Source organism: Vidua macroura, chromosome 22, assembly GCF_024509145.1.
Source record: "Vidua macroura isolate BioBank_ID:100142 chromosome 22, ASM2450914v1, whole genome shotgun sequence".
Taxonomy (NCBI): Eukaryota; Metazoa; Chordata; class Aves; order Passeriformes; family Viduidae; genus Vidua; species Vidua macroura.
The window spans coordinates 413,927-433,157 of NC_071592.1; the positions used below are offsets into that span (position 1 = coordinate 413,927).

Genomic DNA, 19,231 nt, shown 5'->3' on the forward strand with positions numbered 1-19,231 from the left:
AGCCCGAAGAGGCTTTTACAGCTCCCCGCGCTGCCAGACCCCCAGCACCGGCTCCAAGATGAGCTCTCTGTTTAATTTCCAACGCCCGCCGTCCCCAACGCTCACTGGGGAAGTAAACCCTGCTACACCCCTGGCACACAGAAGATGGAAAATCGTCCCCCCGGCCCACTGTGGGAGCGGCCAGAGGCAGTGCTTTCACCGAGTGAAAGATGGTCACAGTTTAAACACAGAACAGAGGGAGCCTTTCGGTGTTGCTGGAAAAGAACGTGGCCAACACAAAGAGCGGGTAATACAGAGCCAGGGCACCACATCTGTGTTCTTCTCCCGAGGCTGAGGCTCGAAGCTGTAGTGCAGTGGGAAGTTGTAGTATTAAAGAGAGTCTTGAAAGGAAAAGAGAGAACAAGGGCTGGCAGGGAAAGGTCTGAGGAGAGACTCCAAAGGTGGTGGCAATGCACTAAATGTGGTCGTCATTAGGGCGGCAGCTCCAGCCATTACCCCTGCATGGCCGTGATCTCGCCCATGACAGGAGGTTTAAAGATGAGATCCTGTCTTTTAGTTCAGCGTGTCCTCCAGCTCCTCCTCCTTCTGCTTTTTCCTCTCTGCAAGCCATCTCTGGATCTTCTCTTTTAGCTCTGTGTTTGGTCTGATCTGGTCCATAGTGAGGGGACTCCGATTGAAAGGATCTGTCTGATCACTGAAATATAAAACATCAAAGACATTACTTGGACGCTCCTGGTGCTAGAGATTAAAAAAAAAAAAAAAAAGAGAGGGGCCAGGAGGAGTCATGGGATATGTGAAATAGATTCCCAAAAGTATCAAGGTATGAGGGCTGTGCTGCACACCTGAGGAGGTGTCGGGCTATGGTCGATCGGTCCACAGTGACACGGGAGGAGGGCAGGATCACGGGGTCTGACATCAGGGTGCTCATGATTGGATCCAGGAATTCATCACAGGCATCTGCGTACGTCTCCTCTTCCTGCTGCTGCCGGTCTGCAAGGGACTAGGGAGCACATGTGGCTTTGAGGATTCGGCCTCCCTGTTCTTTAAAAACCAGGGAGCACTCACAGGTCTGTGCAGGCAGGGAACCCTCCCAGCTGCCCCACCTGGACCTTGGACAAAGCTGCACTCCCAGAAATCCAGCTCCACAGCAAGCATGCAGCAATACACAGAGCGAAAAGGACACAGGGAACCAGCTCTATCTCTTTTTGTATGTTGAATTCCCTCCAGTGCTCACCTTGATCCTCTCAGCCAGGTTACTAAAAGACACTATCATGTTGCCAGGCTTGTTAATCTTCTTCAGAACCCGCACGGTCTGGGCAAAGAGCGTCGGTGAGTAGGAGCGGCCGTCCTTGGGGACTGTGGCACAGAAGTTTTCTTCATCCCTGCACCACAGGTTACATCAGAAAAAGGTTTAAGAATCCCCATTTATCAGGGCTGCAAAACACTCCCCACAGCAGCCACATTCCCACAGCAAAGAACTCAAAGCTAAAGAAAAGCTTGAGTGTAACTAAGCATTTCTCCCCCAGTATCACCAAGATGGCTCCTGCCACTGACAAGCTCACTCCCCTCGTCACCTACCCAAGGTTTAGGTAGATAGTGCAGATGTCAGACACGAGCTGCTGTGGCTTGAAGTCAAACTCACTGAAATCCTTCACCTTCAAAGCTCCCATTTTAGGCCCAACCAGGTGCTGCAGGAAGTAGTTGAGCATGGAGATGATGCGCTCGGCAAGGAAAGGATGCACAAACAGGGACTTGATTTCTGGAAAGCAAAACAACAGTTTGCAGATTCACAGCAATTCCATCCTCATCTGACCACACTGAAACCAAGTTCCTGCCTGCTCACTCCCTGGCAGGTCCTAGCAGGCAGGAGGGGCCATTTTCCCTACCTGATGTCAGGAAAGCCAGAGTGCCAATGGTTTCATTGGACATGATGTTGTGGAAACGCGCCAGCTGACCAAACATCTGCAGGCTGGACTCCTTCTCGCGGCGAGCCTCCGGGGACAGGCTGTCCCACTCGCCCCGGTCCTTCTCAATCTGCTGAACTTTGATCTTGCTGAGGTACTGCAAGACAGGACACATGGAGTGTTTGGGTGGGTGGCGACGCCAAGGAGGTCCAGAAACGCTCAAAACCAGTCAGGCAACATCCATATCACCCATCTTATCTGCTGGCCTTCAGCAATCAGCTCTCTGGCAGGTAATAGCTCCCCAAAATAGCCCTTTCTAGCAGCAACAGCAGCTATGAAAGGAGTGGAAAGACATTTAACACACACCAGGGACATGAGAGCACCTGAAATTCCCTTGTAATCCCAAAGGAGAACTGCCTGGAGACTAAAGGTCTTTATTAGGACAAAACACTTGCAGAAAGACCAAGGGGATTTGAGAATAAAAACCCACAGTGATTGTTTAAAGCCTGAGTGTATCCAGATTAGGAACAGGCAGATCTCCCAGCGTGCTTTCTGTTGGATCTGAAAAGGCCCTTTTGCTCCTCTTAGTTCTGAGTTGCCTCCTGAACCCAAGAGAAGGAAGGGTAACCCACAGACAGGGCCCCAGACCCTTCCTCCTGCCTTCACCCCTTCTCCCAGGGCACTGGCCACACCATCTTAGGATTGTTTCCTGCATACTACTTACTGCACAGACTCACCAGGCAGGGCCAGGCAAGCTGGCCCTGTTCTGGAGGTCAGTATTGCACCAAGGAAGTGAGAACTTGTTTATCTGATGATGATGGAACGTGAGCTCAGCCATACCTGTATGGCTTCATCCAACAGGAAAATGGCATCGTTCATGAGCAGGTTAAGGAAGCGCAAGAAGAGAGGGGGATTCATTGCCTCCAGGTTCTCTGAGGCATAATCAGCCAGGGCCTGCAAAGAAAGGGAGAATAGGGAATTCTGCAGCAGAGCCCCCAAGGCAGGACATGGAGCCACGTGCCCCGCCATGTGAGCTGCACACTCACATGGCACACTCAGACGTGCACCTCTCGCCTCACCTTTATGCTGTCCCGGTAGGAATCAGTGTCCCACATGTACCTCAGGATGGGATACATGGGACGGCGGTAGTTGAACTTCTGTTCAAACTGGTGTGGGTCACCTGGGCACAAGCCAAAGAACCTTTCAAGTGGACAGTCCCCCACAGGTGCTACACAGGGAACACAACTCTTCCCGTGCTGCGCTTACCCGTAAACTCGATATCCACAAAGACTTTGATGAGCGCCTCGGCCAGGTGGGCAGCGTGTTGGTAAGAGCAGAACACTCGCTTGCGATGAAATACGCTCGAGACGAGTGGGCTCTGAGCCTGATCCAAGTGAGGCATCACAGCCTCCAACACTTCAGCCAGCTTGGCTCGCAGGTGAGGATTTTTCATCCTGCAAGAGAAAACAAAGCAAATCCAGGATGGCACGTCCATGGTGCAGAATGGAGCTGCTCAGGATTACTCCAGGATCCGTGCTCATCCATGCTTGAGTGCCAGATTGCTGCAGACCATCAGTAAAGCCAGCCCCAGGTCAGCACTCACTTGCACAGACTCCATGCCACAGCAGAATCTCAAAGGCCAGAGAGTGTGGGAACAGCCAAGCTGCTGCTCTCACCCCTCTACAGCAGCTCTCCCACTCAGAGCCCAATGCCTGCTTGTCAGCTGGAGCTCTCGAGCAAACCCCACCAGCCGTCCCAGCTGTTTTCCTACTGCCCACAGACCTGCTTCCTTTTCACCCTGCAAATCCAAGTGCTTTGCCTGCTGCATCTGCTGTGCAGCACCAAGCACTGAGGTCAGAGTATACCTCTGCTGCACTTGTGGGCCAGAACCCCAACCACCTGCCCCAGGGGATGGTGTAGGGGAGTGCCAGGAAGAACTACACATTCCACCTCCCAGGGACAGCAGGAACAAGAAGAGCTGCCCACCATGGGAATCTCCATCTGCAGCTGCTGCTGCCAGGAGCTCACTGCATTTACACACAAGTGTAAATGAATGCACAGCAGAAATGCAGAAAGCAGGGTGATGTCTTATCAGGAAGATCGATAGAACTACTCAGTTCTGTTCAGTGGACATCACAGAGACACTCCCAACAGATCACTCCCAGGAGCTTCCTTTAACAAGTACAAAATGGCTGTAGCTGATGAGGTTTCTGCATCATACAACCAAACACATATATTTAAGCACTAAATCCCATTTGAACCTTGCACGAAGCCTGTGGCCTCCAGGCAGGCCTTTATTCCCTTTGTGCCTCCTGCAGGCATATTTCAGCTGTTTCAAAAAGATCAATCGGCTCGCAGCTACACAAACCAAGCCTCAAGACAGCTCTGCAATTTCTACTTGCTTGGTCACCCCGGGTGTTCTGCAGCAAGGATCCAGGGCTGCACCTACCTATCCACATCACCCATGAAAACAGTAACAAAGTGAAGGATGTGCTCCAGGGAATCAGCAGAAGTCTCCAAGATGTCATCAGCAAAACGCCGCAGGAAAATGAAGAAGTCGCCCAAATTATCGGCAAAGAACTCTGCAAACAGAGATTGTAGCTGAGCTCCTTCCCAGGCAGCTCACCTTGCCCTTTTCCAGCCTCCCATCCACTCTCCCCTCACCACCCTGATGCTGATAAAGTATTGGTAATTAACAAGCTGTATTAGAACCTGCCACGGAGAAGGATGCCCAGCCTGATGGCATGAGTAATACCTGGGACTCACTTCCCCTCTTCCCTCCCACAAGTCAGGTCACTTATGGGGTGAATCCAGCATCTGTCTGCTGATGACACACTTTTACACAGCCCCCAAGGGGAGAATCCTGAAGCAGGCCTCAGAAAAAAGAGTTTACATATAGAGAAAACACTGAATCAATGTAGAATTTGCCACTTGCAAGTGAGTAGGACTTCTAAAAGGTCAGCAGCTTCACTAGCCTAAGTATGGCCCCTCAAACAGCCCCAAATTTTCTAAGAGTGATCCTCTTCAGAGAGAATATTCTGCACAATGTCAGTGGTAGCACCGTGTCCTGCAGCCTGGACAGGCTGCTCAGGCAGCTCTTCCAGTGCTCATGTATGGCAGGTGTTGGCACAGACCCCGGCAGCACCCCTGGCTTCACCTGGCACGTAGGCCAGCGCGCTGTGCTCCACCTCCGGCAGCGGGAAGCTCAGCTCCAGCGGCTCGGTCCCGTGGTTCCCCACAGCCAGCTGCACCAGCAGCACTGCCATGGACACCTGCAGGTTCAGGCAGTTCTGCAGCATCTGCGGCTCCGTCATCGCCGTCTTGGTGGAGAGATAGATGGTCATCAGGCGCTCAAACTGCTCCCTGAGGCTGTCGGCAGCGGGGCTGGAGCTCTGCTGAGCTTCTCGCCATGCCACTTGCAGGCGGTGAAGGCTTTGGTTTATCTTTACCATCTGGTCGTGCAACCTGCCCGGGAAAGGAGGCAAGGAGGGGCTGAGGAGATAGACAGACAGACATCCTGCCTCACCAGTGCAGAAGCTGGTGGCAGCTTCCGCCTGTTCTGTGCTGGTGGATTCAGATAATTTCCTGTGGGTACCCTGCCTGGGGCTCTGGCAATGGGAAGCCTTGGGGAAAGGCTTGGCAGGACCTGGGAGGGTATGAGACCCTGTGAGGGACCATGGCACCTGCAGAGTGGCCTGGGGACATGGCAGAGCCCTCTGCAGCACCGAGCTCCCTTGGGTCACTGAGGTCAGGGAACCAACACGGCCCAGAGACGCTTGCAAGGTGATGCTTCAGTTTCCCAGCAACAAGCCACTTGCATAATAACTTTTTTGTCAATGTCTATATTTAGAGAATAAACCAGAAGGGGACTCTGCTTGGATCAGCCATGACCTCACAGTATCTAGGCAACGATTTGCAGAGGGAAGTCGTGCAAAACAGAGTGTTTTAGTGTCCAGAAAATCTTCTCCTAGAAGCTGACAGCTACCTCACATTGCTGTTTCACACACAGCCCAGCTATCAGGGCATTTAGGTCACTCCCAGCGGGCAGGTGCTCTGCCACCTGGATGGGGCTCCTGCCCCAAGGAAAGGGGGGAATGTAGCAATCTACAAATACCCAGCACTTGGCTTTTGGTGTCTATAAATAACATGGAGCCTGCAAGACTCCTTTATTAGGATAAAACACTTGCAGAAAGACCAAGGGGATTTGAGAATCAAAATCTACAATGATTGTTGAAAGCCTGAGTGTATCCTGATTAGCAAAAACGTGAGCAAAAGGCTGAAGTTCAAGCAGCAGCTCAGCTGGCCGCCCTGTGTTCAGAGTATTTACTGAAATGTGCGAAGCTGCACACGGGTGGAAAGCAGCCCCAGGGGAACTGAAAGCTAGTACCTGTGAAAGCCCAAGTGCAGGGTGTACTGCGTGAGCACCAGGTTTTCCGTCACCAGGTTGTAGCTGTTTGCAAACTGTGGCTCTTGCTCGCTCAGAGCAGGGATCAAACATGTTTCTTTTTCCAAACCTGTAAGGAAAAGCATCTCTGCATCAGGTCCTACCCAGGTGAGGAGAGGGCTTGAGAGGGTCCACAAAAGGGCTGCTGGTGATACTGGCAGTGTTTTATTTGTATTCAGCTCTCTTCTTGCTCCTCTCTAGTCACGCTTCTAACTCTCCCCTAACCCTAATGGTATCCTAATGGTATCCACTGAGAGGGCACTACTGGGTAAAGTGGGGACCTGAGGAGATCCCCTTTCCCATTCCCTCAGTCCCCAACGCTTAGGTGTACCTTTCATGTGTACGTTTTTGCTCCTCCTCTCCTCTTCGTTCAGCTCCTTCAGGGCACAGTAGGTAGGGTTGAAAGTTAGCAGCTTTGGAGATCTGGGTTTGCAGAAGGGCTGGCACAGCTTCAGGAGGGCAGCCCCCAGGTTGAGGAAGAAGGCATCTGAGGCATACATCTGGAAGAAAATCTCTGGCATCTGGTTAGCCCAGATTTTGGTGCGGCCTGCATTCGCATGGAGGCAGTTTCCCAGCCAGGAGAGGATCCTGTGCTTTGTCTCTGGTGACAACTGCAACAGGTTCTTCAGCATCTGGTAGATCTTCTCATGGAACTGGGCCATGAACTGTTAGAGGAAACAGAACACAGTTGAATGAGTCCTTTGGGGTTGTTCTTTTGTCTCTCTGGTATCACTGCTATCAGACCCTTTCCTGCTCCAGACCATGTCCTGCTCCTCAGGACACCCTGTGAATCACCCATCACACACAGGTGGTACAAGCAGGTCAGATCCTGGGGCTGGCAGCAAACAACAGTTAGGGATGTCCTCAAAAGCACAGCTGAGACAATTTGTTCTCATACAAAGTAAATCCAAAATTCTTTGCCTATTTTTGACAGCCTGAAAGAACCCCTGAGTGGGAAAGCACCTCTCAGGGATGACCTCTGCACCCCAGTTCATGCCTGTATTTATATCCTGCGTCCTCATGTTTCACTCCTGACCTACTGGAACATTTCTAGTGGTATTCCCCTAAGGAAGAAATTTACTTGCATAATGAGAGAGAATGTTGCCTGTCACTTTCTTGACTGGTGAATCAATTACTGCTTTAATTACAGGACAGGTACTGAAAACTAGTCCCTGGTGATTGCAACACCTGAGGTAGATGATCTCCAGGTAGCACCTCAAGTTACTGATGTCTGTTCCACCAGTACCACCCACCCTTTTTCCAAAAGCTCAGGCAACTTTGATAAGGCACAAAGACTTGGGTTACACCACCCAAGGCAGCTGGCAAAACTGTTCCCATGCTCCAGCTGGAGAATTCAAAGCAGTTTGGGGACATGCCTAGTTGCAAGCCATGCTGTTCCTGAACCAGCAGTGGAACTCAAGCCCTGATACCATGTTTTGAACCCTCAGGCAATGAGAGGGCACTAACACTGCAGGAAGCAGAACTGCCCCACTTCTCCCACCTGATGGATGTTGGATTCCTGCACTTTAATCTCCTGTGGGCTGGATCGGGATGGATTCAGAAAGTAGCCATGGTTCTCCACCACGCCAGGGGTCTTCAACAAGCAGGAGATATTTAAAATGGCTCCAAGCAAAGTCTTCTGGTACATCTGTCCATTGCTGGGATCCTTGGGCTGGATGTAGCCTGCAAAAACCTGGGGAGCACATCAGGACATGCTGACAGTTGTCCAAAATCCCAGCAAAAAGCCCTGACAAACTGATGGGTTTGTGGCAGGCTATGAGAAGGGAGAGGAGGGGTATGACTACACACATTGGGTGTTGTTACACCACACTGCTGGTTTGACCTCTGCAGATCAGGTCTTGTAAATGTGCCCCTGCAAAAAGCTCCTGCCTAAGCCAAGGTACCCACCTTTGCTATGTCCTTCTGCTTTGTGAAGTAGAGGAGCACATCGAGGTATGTGTAGAGCAGGATCTGGCAGAGGTCCAGCTCCTTGATTCTCCCCAACAGAATGTCAAACACGGGAACCATGACCTCCCCAAACGTGCGCACCTCCTCGTCCATCGTTAAGGCTTCTATGACCTCCTCGAGGAACTCGGTCATGTCTTCAAACTCTGGCAGGAGATACAAGGCTGTTACTCACAGTGCTGCAAGAGCCAAACCGACCCAAACACAACCCCCTCTTTTGGCAGCAAGGGGAGCCAAAGCCTCACCCAACTCCACGATGCTGCAGGGCAGCCTCGCAGCGCTGAGGCAGTGGCACAACCCTCTCACTTACGTGCCCCTCTCAGCGTCTCCAGCATCAGGTCCACCAGCTGCTCGTACACGTTCTGGTTGACGTAGATCTCGGGGGTGAGGAGGACAGTACGAGTGTTGGACACGGTCAGGTTGCGGCAGCGCACCGCAAAGGGCAGCAGATTCTCCGGGACCTTGGTGATCTGAGCAAGGAGAAGGAGGCAGCGCTGGGGCCCCGCTCACCACAACTCGAGCTGGGTCACTGCAGGGCTGGGTGACAGAGCTGCCTCGCCCACCTCCTCCCGTGCCCTGCGGAAGCAGGCGTAGAGGTAGCGCAGGATCTGCCTCTCCCCAGCGTCGCGCTCAGCCGAGAGGTTCTGGCTGCTGGCACAGGTCATGTGGATCAAGTGGCTCCCGGGCTCCGGCAGCAGCAGGCGGGTGAACAGGGCCTGGGCAGCGGCAGAGAGGGGCTACAGCGACACCCAGCACTGCCCAGCACTGCCCAGAGCTCACCACTCGGCAGGAGGGAGCGCCACACCACCCAGGCTAATTGACTCCTGCTGGCAACAGCTCTCCCTAGCCCTCACTAAGTAACACAGTGCTGGAGTGAGAACCCTCAGCTGCTTCTGGCCTAAGCAAACCCTCCAGTCCCTCGTGGAATAACAGTACCCCCACCAGAAACCATTGCCACTGAAATCCTCAGCAGAAACCACTGATACAGCTGCAAATGAAGACGAGAGTGTGCGTGGACACTGTTGACTGAGTTCTCTGGTTTTTCTTCCCTTTCCCACCCACACAGACCTGCAGGGCAGCAAACTCCTGCAGCTTCCAGAAGGAAGGGCTGGATTCCCCAAATTCTACACTTTTCTCAGCCTCATATCCCAAAAATCTCATGGACTTTTCCAGCAAAATAATAGTAAGTGGCAGCTTCGTGCCAAGTTTTGGAAAAGGATTTGGGATACATCATATGTACATTCCGAGGAAACAAACTGAATCCGGTGGCCAAAGTCTGCAGATGGCCCCAGGCAGGTGTCCCTACCTGCTCCACATTGTCCATGTCCAGCCAGTCCTGGTCATCCAGGTCTGCGGCCATTTCCTCCAGGTAGACACAGCGTGCCGGGATCCCATTCCCACTCTTCATGCTGGGGTCACCTGGGAAGGGCAGAGGGACCTGTTCCACCTGCAGGCAGGACTGTCCCAGCACAGCCCCAGCTGCTGCCCCCGGCACTGTCCCCGGGGTGTCAGACAAACCCGACACACAGAGCCGCCCCAGCCTGTGCCTCCCCCTCCCCGGGGGCTCCCGGGCTCACTGTTGTCCAAGGTGATGAGGAAGATCCTCTGGATCATGTGGTTGATGTTGAGCTGCTCGCAGAGCTCTCGCTGCGAGCGGAATGAGCGGCTGATCTCGGCCACCGAATAGTCGCAGTCGTCCAGGCTCTCGGAGACACTGTTGTCGGAGTCATCCTGGCTGATGGACGTCTCCTCGCCTGCAGGACAGAGCCCTCAGCGTCCCGGGGGACAGCCCCTGCCAGGCGCACCGCCTCGCCCCCTCCCCAGGGGCCAGCCCCTGCCCCAGGGCCGGCCTCGGCCTCCCCACCTGTCAGCTGCCGCAGCTGCTGCTGCTTCTGGACGGCGGCGAAGTGCTTGGCGGCAGCGACGGAGCCGAAGAGGGCGGCGAAGGGGTTGCTGGAGATGCTGTTGTTGTTCTCCTGGTCGGTCATTTCCCCTCAGGGCCGCGCCATACGGGTGAACCGGGGCAAGGCTGCGGGGAGGGCCGCCGTCAGGGCCCGGGCTCGCTGCCCCCCGGGCGCGGCGGGCTCGTCCCGCTCGGTGTGGAGCTCCGCTCCGGTCCGGTCCGGTCCGGTCCCGCTCGCTCCGCTCCGCTCCCAACCCGCTCCCACCTCGGCCGCCGCCGGAGAGCTCGGCGCGTCACCGCGGCGCACAGCAATGACGTCACCGCGACGCGCCGGAACTGAAGCACGGGAGGCGGAACTTAGGGAGCTCGGGCGGGAGCGGCGGCAGCGACTCCTGGCGACCGGGACAGGGAACGACACCTGCGGCCCCGCGGGGACGGGAATGGGAATGGGAATGGGAGTGGGAATGGGAATGGGAATGGGGACGGGAATGGGAACGGGAATGGGAATGGGAGTGGGAATGGGATGGGAATGGGAATGGGGACGGGAATGGGAACGGGAATGGGAATGGGAGTGGGAATGGGATGGGAATGAAATGGGAATGGGAATGGGAATGGGAATGGGAATGGGGACGGGAATGGGAACGGGAGTGGGAGTGGGAATGGGAACGGGAACGGGAATGGGAACGGGAATGGGAATGGGAATGGGAGTGGGAATGGGAACGGGAGTGGGAGTGGGAATGGGAACGGGAACGGGAATGGGGATGGGAATGGGAATGGGAATGGGAACGGGAGTGGGAATGGGAAATGGGAAATGGGAGTGGGAGTGGGAATGGGAACGGGAACGGGAATGGGGATGGGAATGGGAACGGGAATGGGAACGGGAGTGGGAATGGGAATGGGAATGGGAGTGGGGATGGGAATGGGAATGGGAATGGGAATGGGAATGGGGATGGGAATGAAATGGGAATGGGAATGGGAATGGGAATTGGAATGGGAATGGGGATGGGGTGGGAATGGGGATGGGAATGAAATGGGAATGGGAATGGAAATGGAAGGGAATGGGAATAGGAATGGGAATGGCACAGGGACAGGGAATGGCACAGGGAACGGGGCAGGGACACGAGTGCAGCCCGGCTCGGTGGGAGCCCGGCGTGTCCGCGCTGTGGAACGCGACCGCCTGTGCGATAACCGAGTTTGTGTTTGTTATTCGCCCAGTGGCCTGCATTTGAATATTAACGATATGTAAATCAAGTGCTTAACAGGCAAATCACGATTTTATATCGAATCAACGTGCATATTGACCCTTATTAACTCTGCACCTACAGACACTTCTTTGCAGCTTTTTTTTTTTTTTTTTTAACTTTTTCTTGTGCAGGGAGTTTTACGTGTGTAGGGGATCTGGGGCTGCCGGGGTGTGGTGTAGGGACACTGATGTATGTGTTTACATTACACCCCCATGCATCCCTTCTGTGCCGGGCTGACCTCGGCCCCAGGGCCTCCCCAGCTGCTCCATCCCTCCCCTCGCACCCTTCTCGGCAGGAGAGATTGGAGGTGAGGTCAGAAAATAGCCTGCCCAAGGCTCCGTGGGGAGATACAAAGGTAGGTTGATAGAGGAAAAGCAGAGGTGGACAAAAGGGGTTAAATCCCGAGGGTTGTTCTGCAGCCCCCTGAGGCAAAGCTGACTGGGGACTGCAGGGAGGGTCCTCAGCCCAGCCAGACCCTGCATACACAGATTTTATTGGTTTGGTTTTCAACCCAGGCCCCTGTCCCAGGCCCAGGCACTGCCCTGCCAAGTGCTGCAGGTGACTCCAGTATTGTCATTCCTGTCACAATATTAATTTAATTCTACTGCACGTCCAACCTCTCGCAGCACCGGCCCGGTGCAACATCTCCCTGCTGGGGGAGTCCTGGGGCGCCACGTCACGCAGGGAGTGGGGGCACTTTGGGGTGTTGGGGGGGCACGGGGCCATGTCAGGGTCCATGAGGTGCTGCAGGACTGAGCCCGTGGCACTGGGGGGACCCTGGGCTCTGCCTCTTCTTTGCCCAGCCCCCTGAGAGTGCCCCCGGAATAAACACGGCTGGCCGTTGGGTGGTTTTGTCACGAACAGCCTTTACTCGCCCACTAGTTACGCTTGGTATTCCTTCTTACAAAAGAACAACTTAACAAAAAGAACGCCCTGTGGCTGCCCTGGGGGAACAGGGGGTGAGGGCCCAGGGGCTCAGCCCCACAGAGGAGGGTGGGCTATGGCACTGTTGGCGTGGGGCACCCACGGCCCGGGAGCCGCTCAGGCAGGGAATCCCCGCTCCGGCGGCTCGTCCCGGCCGCCCTCGGCCGCGCTGCCGGGGCCGCTCATCCCCAGCGGCGCGTCCTCGCCGGGCCCCGGCAGCGCGCAGGGCTGCACGAGGTGGTCCCAGTAGAGGCTGAGCGTGGAGTGCTCCTGCTGCTCCAGCTCCTTCAGCTCCTGCAGCTCCTTGGCGCTGGCCGCCGGCGTCTGCACCTCGAAGGTCATCTCAAAGCGGCTGTAGTCCACCTGGAAGGCGCCTTTCTCCAGGGACATGCAGGGCTCAAAGCGGTATCCCCAGAGGATCTCGTCCTCCGTGTAGGAGGTGCGGGCTTGGCACGTCATTCCTGCGGCAAGACAATGGCTGAGCTGTGCCACAGCGAGCCCCCTGCTGCCTGGCCAGGGGCTTCCAGCCCTGCGCCACCCATGGCCCACTGGAGACAGTTTTGACCCCGAGCCTGCCTTGCTCAGATGTCACTCCTGGGCCCAGGTTTGCCCAGCATCTCCAGGACCCCAGGGGAGCCCCCCCTCTCCACCCTGACTCCCTGAGACCACTTGCCTGTGGCTTCCACGATGCCCTCGAGGATGATGATGATTTCAAACTGCTCCCGGCGCAGTGACTCGGCAGACATGTCCCAGAAAGGGCTGTGACGGTTGATGACGTGGCAGATGATCTGGGGCTCCACCAGGAACAGACGGTCCTCCCCTGTGTCATAGCCCAGGTTCAGTTCCGACTGCTCCAGGGGGATGAACTCCCCCTCGGCCGTCTGACGGGACTTGATCAGCTTGGCCCGGATCTTGGCATCCACCATGTGGCTTTCCCGCAGGTCCCCCACACGAAACATCAGGCAGAGCTTCTCGTCCCGGAGGGAGATGACGCAGTTCTTGCTGAAGATGAGGGTCTGGGCGCGCTTCTTGGGCCGGGAGATCTTAACGAACATGCAGCCAACCATCATGGCGTCGATCATGGAGCCCACGATGGACTGTGCCATCAGCAGGATGACGCCCTCGGCGCAGTTGGCCGTCACCATCCGAGTGCCGTAGCCGATGGTCCGCTGGCTTTCCACCGAGAGGAGCAAGGCGGAGACGAAGCCGTCCACGTTCTCGATGCACGCCTGCCACTCGGGATCGCCCTGGTGCCCAACGTCACCCCGCACCCAGGCGTCCAAGAAGTAGATGAAGCCAAAGACCACCCAGGTGACGATGTAGCACATCATAAAGACGAAGAGGAACCAGCGGTACTTGAGGTCTACGATGGTGGTGAAGATGTCTGAGAGGAACCTCTTCTTGTCCTGGATGTTGCCCAGATTCACCTGGCACTTGCCCACTTTTGTCACGTAGCGCTGCCGCTGCCGCTTGCCGGCCTGGGCCACGGGGCTGTCCTCCTCCAGCAGCTTGCAGCGCCGGCCCTGCAGCCCCTCCGGGGTGGGGACGGTGGAGCTGCGGGCGGAGGTCTTGCCGCGGGAGGAGTTGGGGACGTTGGCCACGCTCAGCGGGTGCAGCGGGTACAAGCGGGCACCTGCCTCCGGTGCGGCAGGCGCTGGGCACCAGGACGGCCGGCCGCGGTGCTGCTGGGCGCTCAGGCTGCCGCGGCTCGGCGGCAGGGACGGCTCACCGGGGACAAAGCCGCTGTGACGGGGCGCAGATGGGTAGTTTGGCATCGGGGTGCTTCTCTTGGCAGTGGCGGCGGCGGCTTTCTGCCCGCCGTCCTCCACCAGAGCCTCGGGGGCGGCCGGGAGATCGGGCTGCGGGGGGGGAAAGGAGCCCGTCGGTGAGAAATCGCCTCCGACAACCGCGAGCGCCCGGCGGCATCGTGTGCCGAGGATGCCCCGGTGCGAGCCGTACCTTCTGCGGGAAGGTGCCGTAGCGGCTGGTGTCGGTGGGTGGCCGGGGCAGGTAGGCCAGCATGTGCTTGGCCGTGGGGGTCTGCGCCGGGGGGATGGAGTTGCTGCGGCCGCGGGGCTCCTCCGGGGCCAGCCAGCCGCCGGCGCCGCCGCTGTTGCGGGCGTAGGGGAGCACCATGGCGGCGGGCTCAGCCCCGGGCGGGGCGCGGGGTCCTGCCGTGGGGGAGACAAACCGGGAGTTATTCGGACACGGAAAGCAGCCTGGGGCTCTGGCCCCCCTCCGCACCCCCGGGGGCCAGGGTCTGGGGGGTCCCCCTTGCCCAGCAACCCATGTCCCAGCTCCGGAGCTGTGCCGGGGTCCCTGCGGGCTGGCTCCAGATGGCTAAGCCCATTAAGGGCCATAATTGCATTGCAAGGCCGGGGAAGGAGGCATTCGTCTCCGGTGGGAAGCTGGCCCGGCAGCCGGCAAGCTCCGGGTGAGCGCCTAAGGCACTGTTCCACAGTTGCTCCAGGCCGTGAAGGCAGCTGCCGGTTCTCTAAGAAGCTCCGAGCAGAAATGGATGGCCCCTAGGTGCGGAGGAAGGACAGCCTGTGAGAGAGACGCAGACCCCACAGCCGGGCTCCTCGGGACAGGCTGAGTCCAGCCGGTGCCCATGGGGAGACGTGATGGGAGGTCATGGTCCTGGAAACGCAACCCGGAGCGCAGCGACCTGCGGGGATAGGGGTGGGGATGGGGTGGGAGTGTTGGCACTCCGCCTCCGTCGAGCATCCCCTGCTACTGCAGAGCAGCGGGACCAGCGGTCCTCAGTGCGACGATGGAGGATGTCGGTCTCCGGACCAAGCTCCCGGCTCCCCGGACCCCTGGGCGCGGGAGACACCCACCTCATGTCCAGGCAGAGCGGCTGCCAGCCCGGCAGACGTCGTTCTCGGCTTGTGGCTCCCGCTGCGCCCCGGCCACTGCCGGGCATCTTCCCACCGGTTGTGGACGGGAATCCTCTGCCCGGCTGTGCCACCGTGGTCGGTGGGAGGGAAAGAAGGACTGGGAGCTCGGCAGCGGCCGCCAATCCTGCTCCGGCGGCAGAAGGTCACCCGTTAATCTGTCTCAATGACAGGCACAATTACCTTGAGACGATTTAATCAGAAGGAGCAGGTGCCCCAATGCCTGGGGGAAGGAGCAGGAGGGGTTTCCCAGCGGATTTCCCTGCTCTTGCCCTTCGGATGATGCTCCCTGTCTGCTCTTAGGCACGGGATGGTCAGCAAGGGCTGGAAAACATCCCCTTTCTCCTGCCTGGTCTGTGCTTCTACGTTGAGCGTGGTCCATTCTCCCTTGCCCCCTCCCTGTGGGAACCCCCTGCAAAGATCCTCCTGATGCTCACCAGGGCTGGACCCCGGGACCAGCAGGACTCAGTAATTTCCAGTCTGGCTCCTGATACAGATAAGAAAGACGGCGGATGAAGGAGAGATTAGTCGCTAATCTCCCGGGGAAGATGAATCTGCAAGCTGGACCCCGCGGAGGCGATGCACGTGGGGGAGGATGGGAGCCGAGTGCCAGCACAAACTTGGGATTTTCCTGATGCTTCTTTTCATCCTTTTTGTAGAATCCCAGAAGGGTTTGGGTTGCAGAGGGTCTTAAAAATCAGTCCAGCTCCAGCCCCCTGCCACAGGAACACATTCCACCAGACCAAACTGATGCAGATGGGTTTTCCCCAGCTTTGTGTTTGCATCAGGGTATCTCCTATCAGGACAGGGTTTCCTCACACCCAAGCACCATGAGTCGCATCTGCTGGTGAAGTGCTGGGTGCAGGACAGGGGGATCAATGCCCACCTGCGAGAAGGGCCCATCTGAAACCTGCTTCCTCCCTTGAACATCCCCATTCTCAACGCAGCCCTCAAAGGCTCCTTTGCACGTTTATTTAATGACCGAATGAGGATCAAGGCCTCCAACCGAAGCACCGACTCCTGAGAAAAGCCTGATGCCGGCTCTCTGCTGCCTGCAACTTGTGCTACGGTGCCAGCCGTGTCCCACCGAGGCTGGAACTGCTGCTGCCGCCGAGAATCGCTTTCCCTGCCAAGGCTCTCGCTCCGGGGTGGCCAAGGCTCGGAGGATTTGCGTGCTTTGGCTTAACCCTCCTGGGCACGGCGAGGCAGCGGCGGGACCCAGCCCGGAGTTACCGCGGGGATGCACCCGGCTTTTCCTGCTGAGCCGGGCTCTCCTTTTAGCGTGGAAAAACCAACAACAGCTGAAAAACGACCGTGGCCACACCCCGGCGTTGGAGGAACAGGCTTGAATTCGCCCCCCCGGGCGGCAGACGCGGCCGGCGGCCGGGCGGACGCTGCTGCACAAGCGTTAATGCCCGCGGCCGCCGCGCAGGGCGGCTAATCGGGGCCCGGAGGTTAGCGGGGCGGCGACAGCATGGCCGGGGGCTGGTGGGCAAGGGCGCAGGGGGCGGGGATGCTGCTGGCTCTCCTCGGATGGATCAGCTCCTGCGTCACCACCTTCGTGCCACTCTGGAAGAACCTCAACCTGGACCTGAACGAGCTGGAGGTCTGGAACATGGGGCTCTGGCAGGTCTGCATCACCCAGGAGGAGGGGGTGGTTGAATGCCAAGCCCACGGCTCCTTCCTGGCGCTGCCCCCCGAGCTGCGCATCTCTCGCCTCCTGATGTGCCTCTCCAACGGGCTGGGGCTGCTGGGCTGTCTCCTCGCTGCCCTGGGGCTGGAGGGCTGGAGAACCTGCGAGGACAAACCTGGGCGAAAGCGGAAGCTCCTGCTTGGCGGGGGAGCGACGCTTGGCATGGCAGGGATCACCACCCTGGTGCCAGTCTCCTGGGTCGCCTACAACACCGTCCTCGACTTCTGGGATGAGACTGTCCCCGACATCGTCCCCAGGTGGGAGTTTGGGGAGGCCACCTTCCTGGGGTGGTTTGCTGGAGCCTTCCTCGCCGCTGGCGGACTGCTCCTCGCCTGCAGCGCCCGCTCCTCGAGCACCGACACGCCGCTGGCCCCCGCCTGCCGCCAGGCCCCCGCTGCACGGGGTCTGGCTGGGGGCCACCACCTGCACCCCAAAAATGCAGACTTGGTCATCTAAGGCCTCAGGGTGCAGTGCCCTGTGCACCTCGTGGCTCTTCCCCTGGCAGGGAGGGCTCCTGCTTGTTTCACAGGATGATTTGCTAATTGCTACGGCAGCTCTGCAGGTTTCTCTCCTTCCTCTGCACGTCTGCTTCACTTTTTTTCTGTTAAGGAGCAGCAGATTTCCCCGCAGCACTCACCAAGCAAACATGGGAAGGCAACAAGCAGCAGGCAGCACTTCGTAATGCTGGTGACACCGTGGTACCATCACCGATGGGTGACACTGTGTTGGCATCCCTGGCGAGTCCCCCATAGCCAAGTCTGTTGTGGCAAATGCTGCGCCCCAGTGCAGCAGCTCTTTCCTTGCATGTCTGTGTTGCTCTGATGTATTTGCAATAAATTATCATGTCTGTTGGCAGTGTGTCTGTGCTCTGAACATGCAGCTGTGTTTTGGAGAGGTGGGACGCAGGGCGGGAGCTGCAAGGGGCAGCACTGCTGCTGCAGCTATGGTTGGGTCAGAAAAGAATGGAGGAAAAGAGAGAAAAATGGAAAACAAGGGGGAAGGAGGAAAATGAGAGACAAGGCAGCACCAAGTTCTACTCCTGCTGCTGATGGCAGTGACCGCGTGCCCTGCAGGAGCCTCATCTTCTCATGGCTAAGATGATAAAGCCGATAAGTGCCACAGACCTTTGTGTCAAAAGTTCCTTGACTGCATCATTTACCTGTGCACAAGAGGCAAGAAAGGTTTTTTGCTGGTCTGAACTGTTCCTTCCGCATTTTCCTGATTCAGCTGTAAAAATAAAGGCTGATTACACACCTCTGTGAGCAGGAGCATGGACCATCAGGCTGGATTAGCACCCGGAGTCCTGACAGGGGCCTGCCCGCTGCTACGGCACTGGTTGAAAACCGAGTTCAGCGCTGGTTTAATCCCTGCAGGCTCAAAGCCGTGGGCGCGTGACCCATCTCAAGGAAGGCCCAGCCGACAGCAGCATTCCTGGGGGAAGCAAAGTCCACTCCCTCTAAGTCCCATTTTGAAACCTGCACTTTGCTCAGTTGGAGGACCCGAAGGCGCGGATGGGCAAGGCAAGGGAACAGGGATGATCCCTGGGAGTTCTGATGCTGCAGGACTGGGGACGGAGTTGGTGGTGCTGAGAGTGAAGTGGAAGAGCCAGGTGCTCAGACCTCCTGAAAGAGAATCAGACAAGGTAGAACCGAGGGGCAGTTCCTGGCCATCACCCCCCAAGGATCTGCACCCCCTGCCAGCTGCCCTAGGAGGGCTGAGCAACCCAGGGAGCACAGACAGGCTGTTTTGGCTGTAACTCCCCTGGGAAATGGGAGGACGGGACAGTGAGCAAAGGCTTCCAGGGAACACTCCTGTCCAGCCCAGTCCAAATACCATGACGTCCCTGGCACCACTCTGTACTCCTGACACTCCTTGTTGGTTCCTTAAAGCAGGCTGCGGGCAGGGGCTGGGGATTTCAGCTTCTGGCAGCAACACAAAGAACAGGGCAAAGCCACTGTTTTTCAAGTCAGAACAAACAGGCTCTCCTCTTCCCAAACCACATCCTACTGCTTGCAAGTGCACAAAAGCTGCCTGGCAATGCCAAGTGTTGGCTGGGAGGAGGTAGCATGCCTCCAGGTGGGTGATGGCCTGGGAGTTCTGTTCAAGAGCTCCATGTTTCCATTCATGGAAGGTCAAGCACCCTGAGCAGTGAGTTAAGGCCTCATCCCACTGCTCTGTCACAACAATGGGGGAACAAGCTGCAGAAGCAGCACTCTGGCACCACAGCACCCTGGCCCCTGAGGAGGCATGGGTTGCT

General features: G+C 57.1%; 3 protein-coding genes across 3 annotated transcripts; 1 reads left to right on the forward strand and 2 right to left on the reverse strand.

Annotated features, from left to right (window-relative positions):
* Window positions 1-52: 52 nt before the first annotated feature.
* On the reverse strand, window positions 53-10,452 carry UBE4A (ubiquitination factor E4A). The gene is made up of 19 exons (XM_053996850.1): window positions 10,178-10,452; window positions 9,891-10,067; window positions 9,620-9,732; window positions 8,877-9,029; window positions 8,624-8,783; window positions 8,257-8,459; window positions 7,850-8,041; window positions 6,680-7,013; window positions 6,292-6,418; window positions 5,062-5,369; window positions 4,354-4,486; window positions 3,171-3,358; window positions 2,984-3,084; window positions 2,745-2,858; window positions 1,887-2,061; window positions 1,579-1,759; window positions 1,235-1,382; window positions 843-1,000; window positions 53-694 (listed from the first exon to the last, which is right to left on the reverse strand). The coding sequence occupies exons 1-19, from the start codon at window positions 10,299-10,301 to the stop codon at window positions 553-555; spliced, it is 3,231 nt and encodes a 1,076-aa protein (XP_053852825.1). The 5' UTR covers window positions 10,302-10,452; the 3' UTR covers window positions 53-552.
* A 1,854-nt stretch (window positions 10,453-12,306) lies between these two features.
* Window positions 12,307-14,520, reverse strand: LOC128817946 (G protein-activated inward rectifier potassium channel 4-like). The gene is made up of 3 exons (XM_053996856.1): window positions 14,344-14,520; window positions 13,058-14,243; window positions 12,307-12,845 (listed from the first exon to the last, which is right to left on the reverse strand). The coding sequence occupies exons 1-3, from the start codon at window positions 14,518-14,520 to the stop codon at window positions 12,502-12,504; spliced, it is 1,707 nt and encodes a 568-aa protein (XP_053852831.1). The 3' UTR covers window positions 12,307-12,501.
* A 1,032-nt stretch (window positions 14,521-15,552) lies between these two features.
* Window positions 15,553-17,829, forward strand: CLDN25 (claudin 25). Its single transcript, XM_053996868.1, has one exon. The coding sequence runs from the start codon at window positions 16,756-16,758 to the stop codon at window positions 17,428-17,430; it is 675 nt and encodes a 224-aa protein (XP_053852843.1). The 5' UTR covers window positions 15,553-16,755; the 3' UTR covers window positions 17,431-17,829.
* The last annotated feature ends 1,402 nt before the right edge of the window (window positions 17,830-19,231 follow it).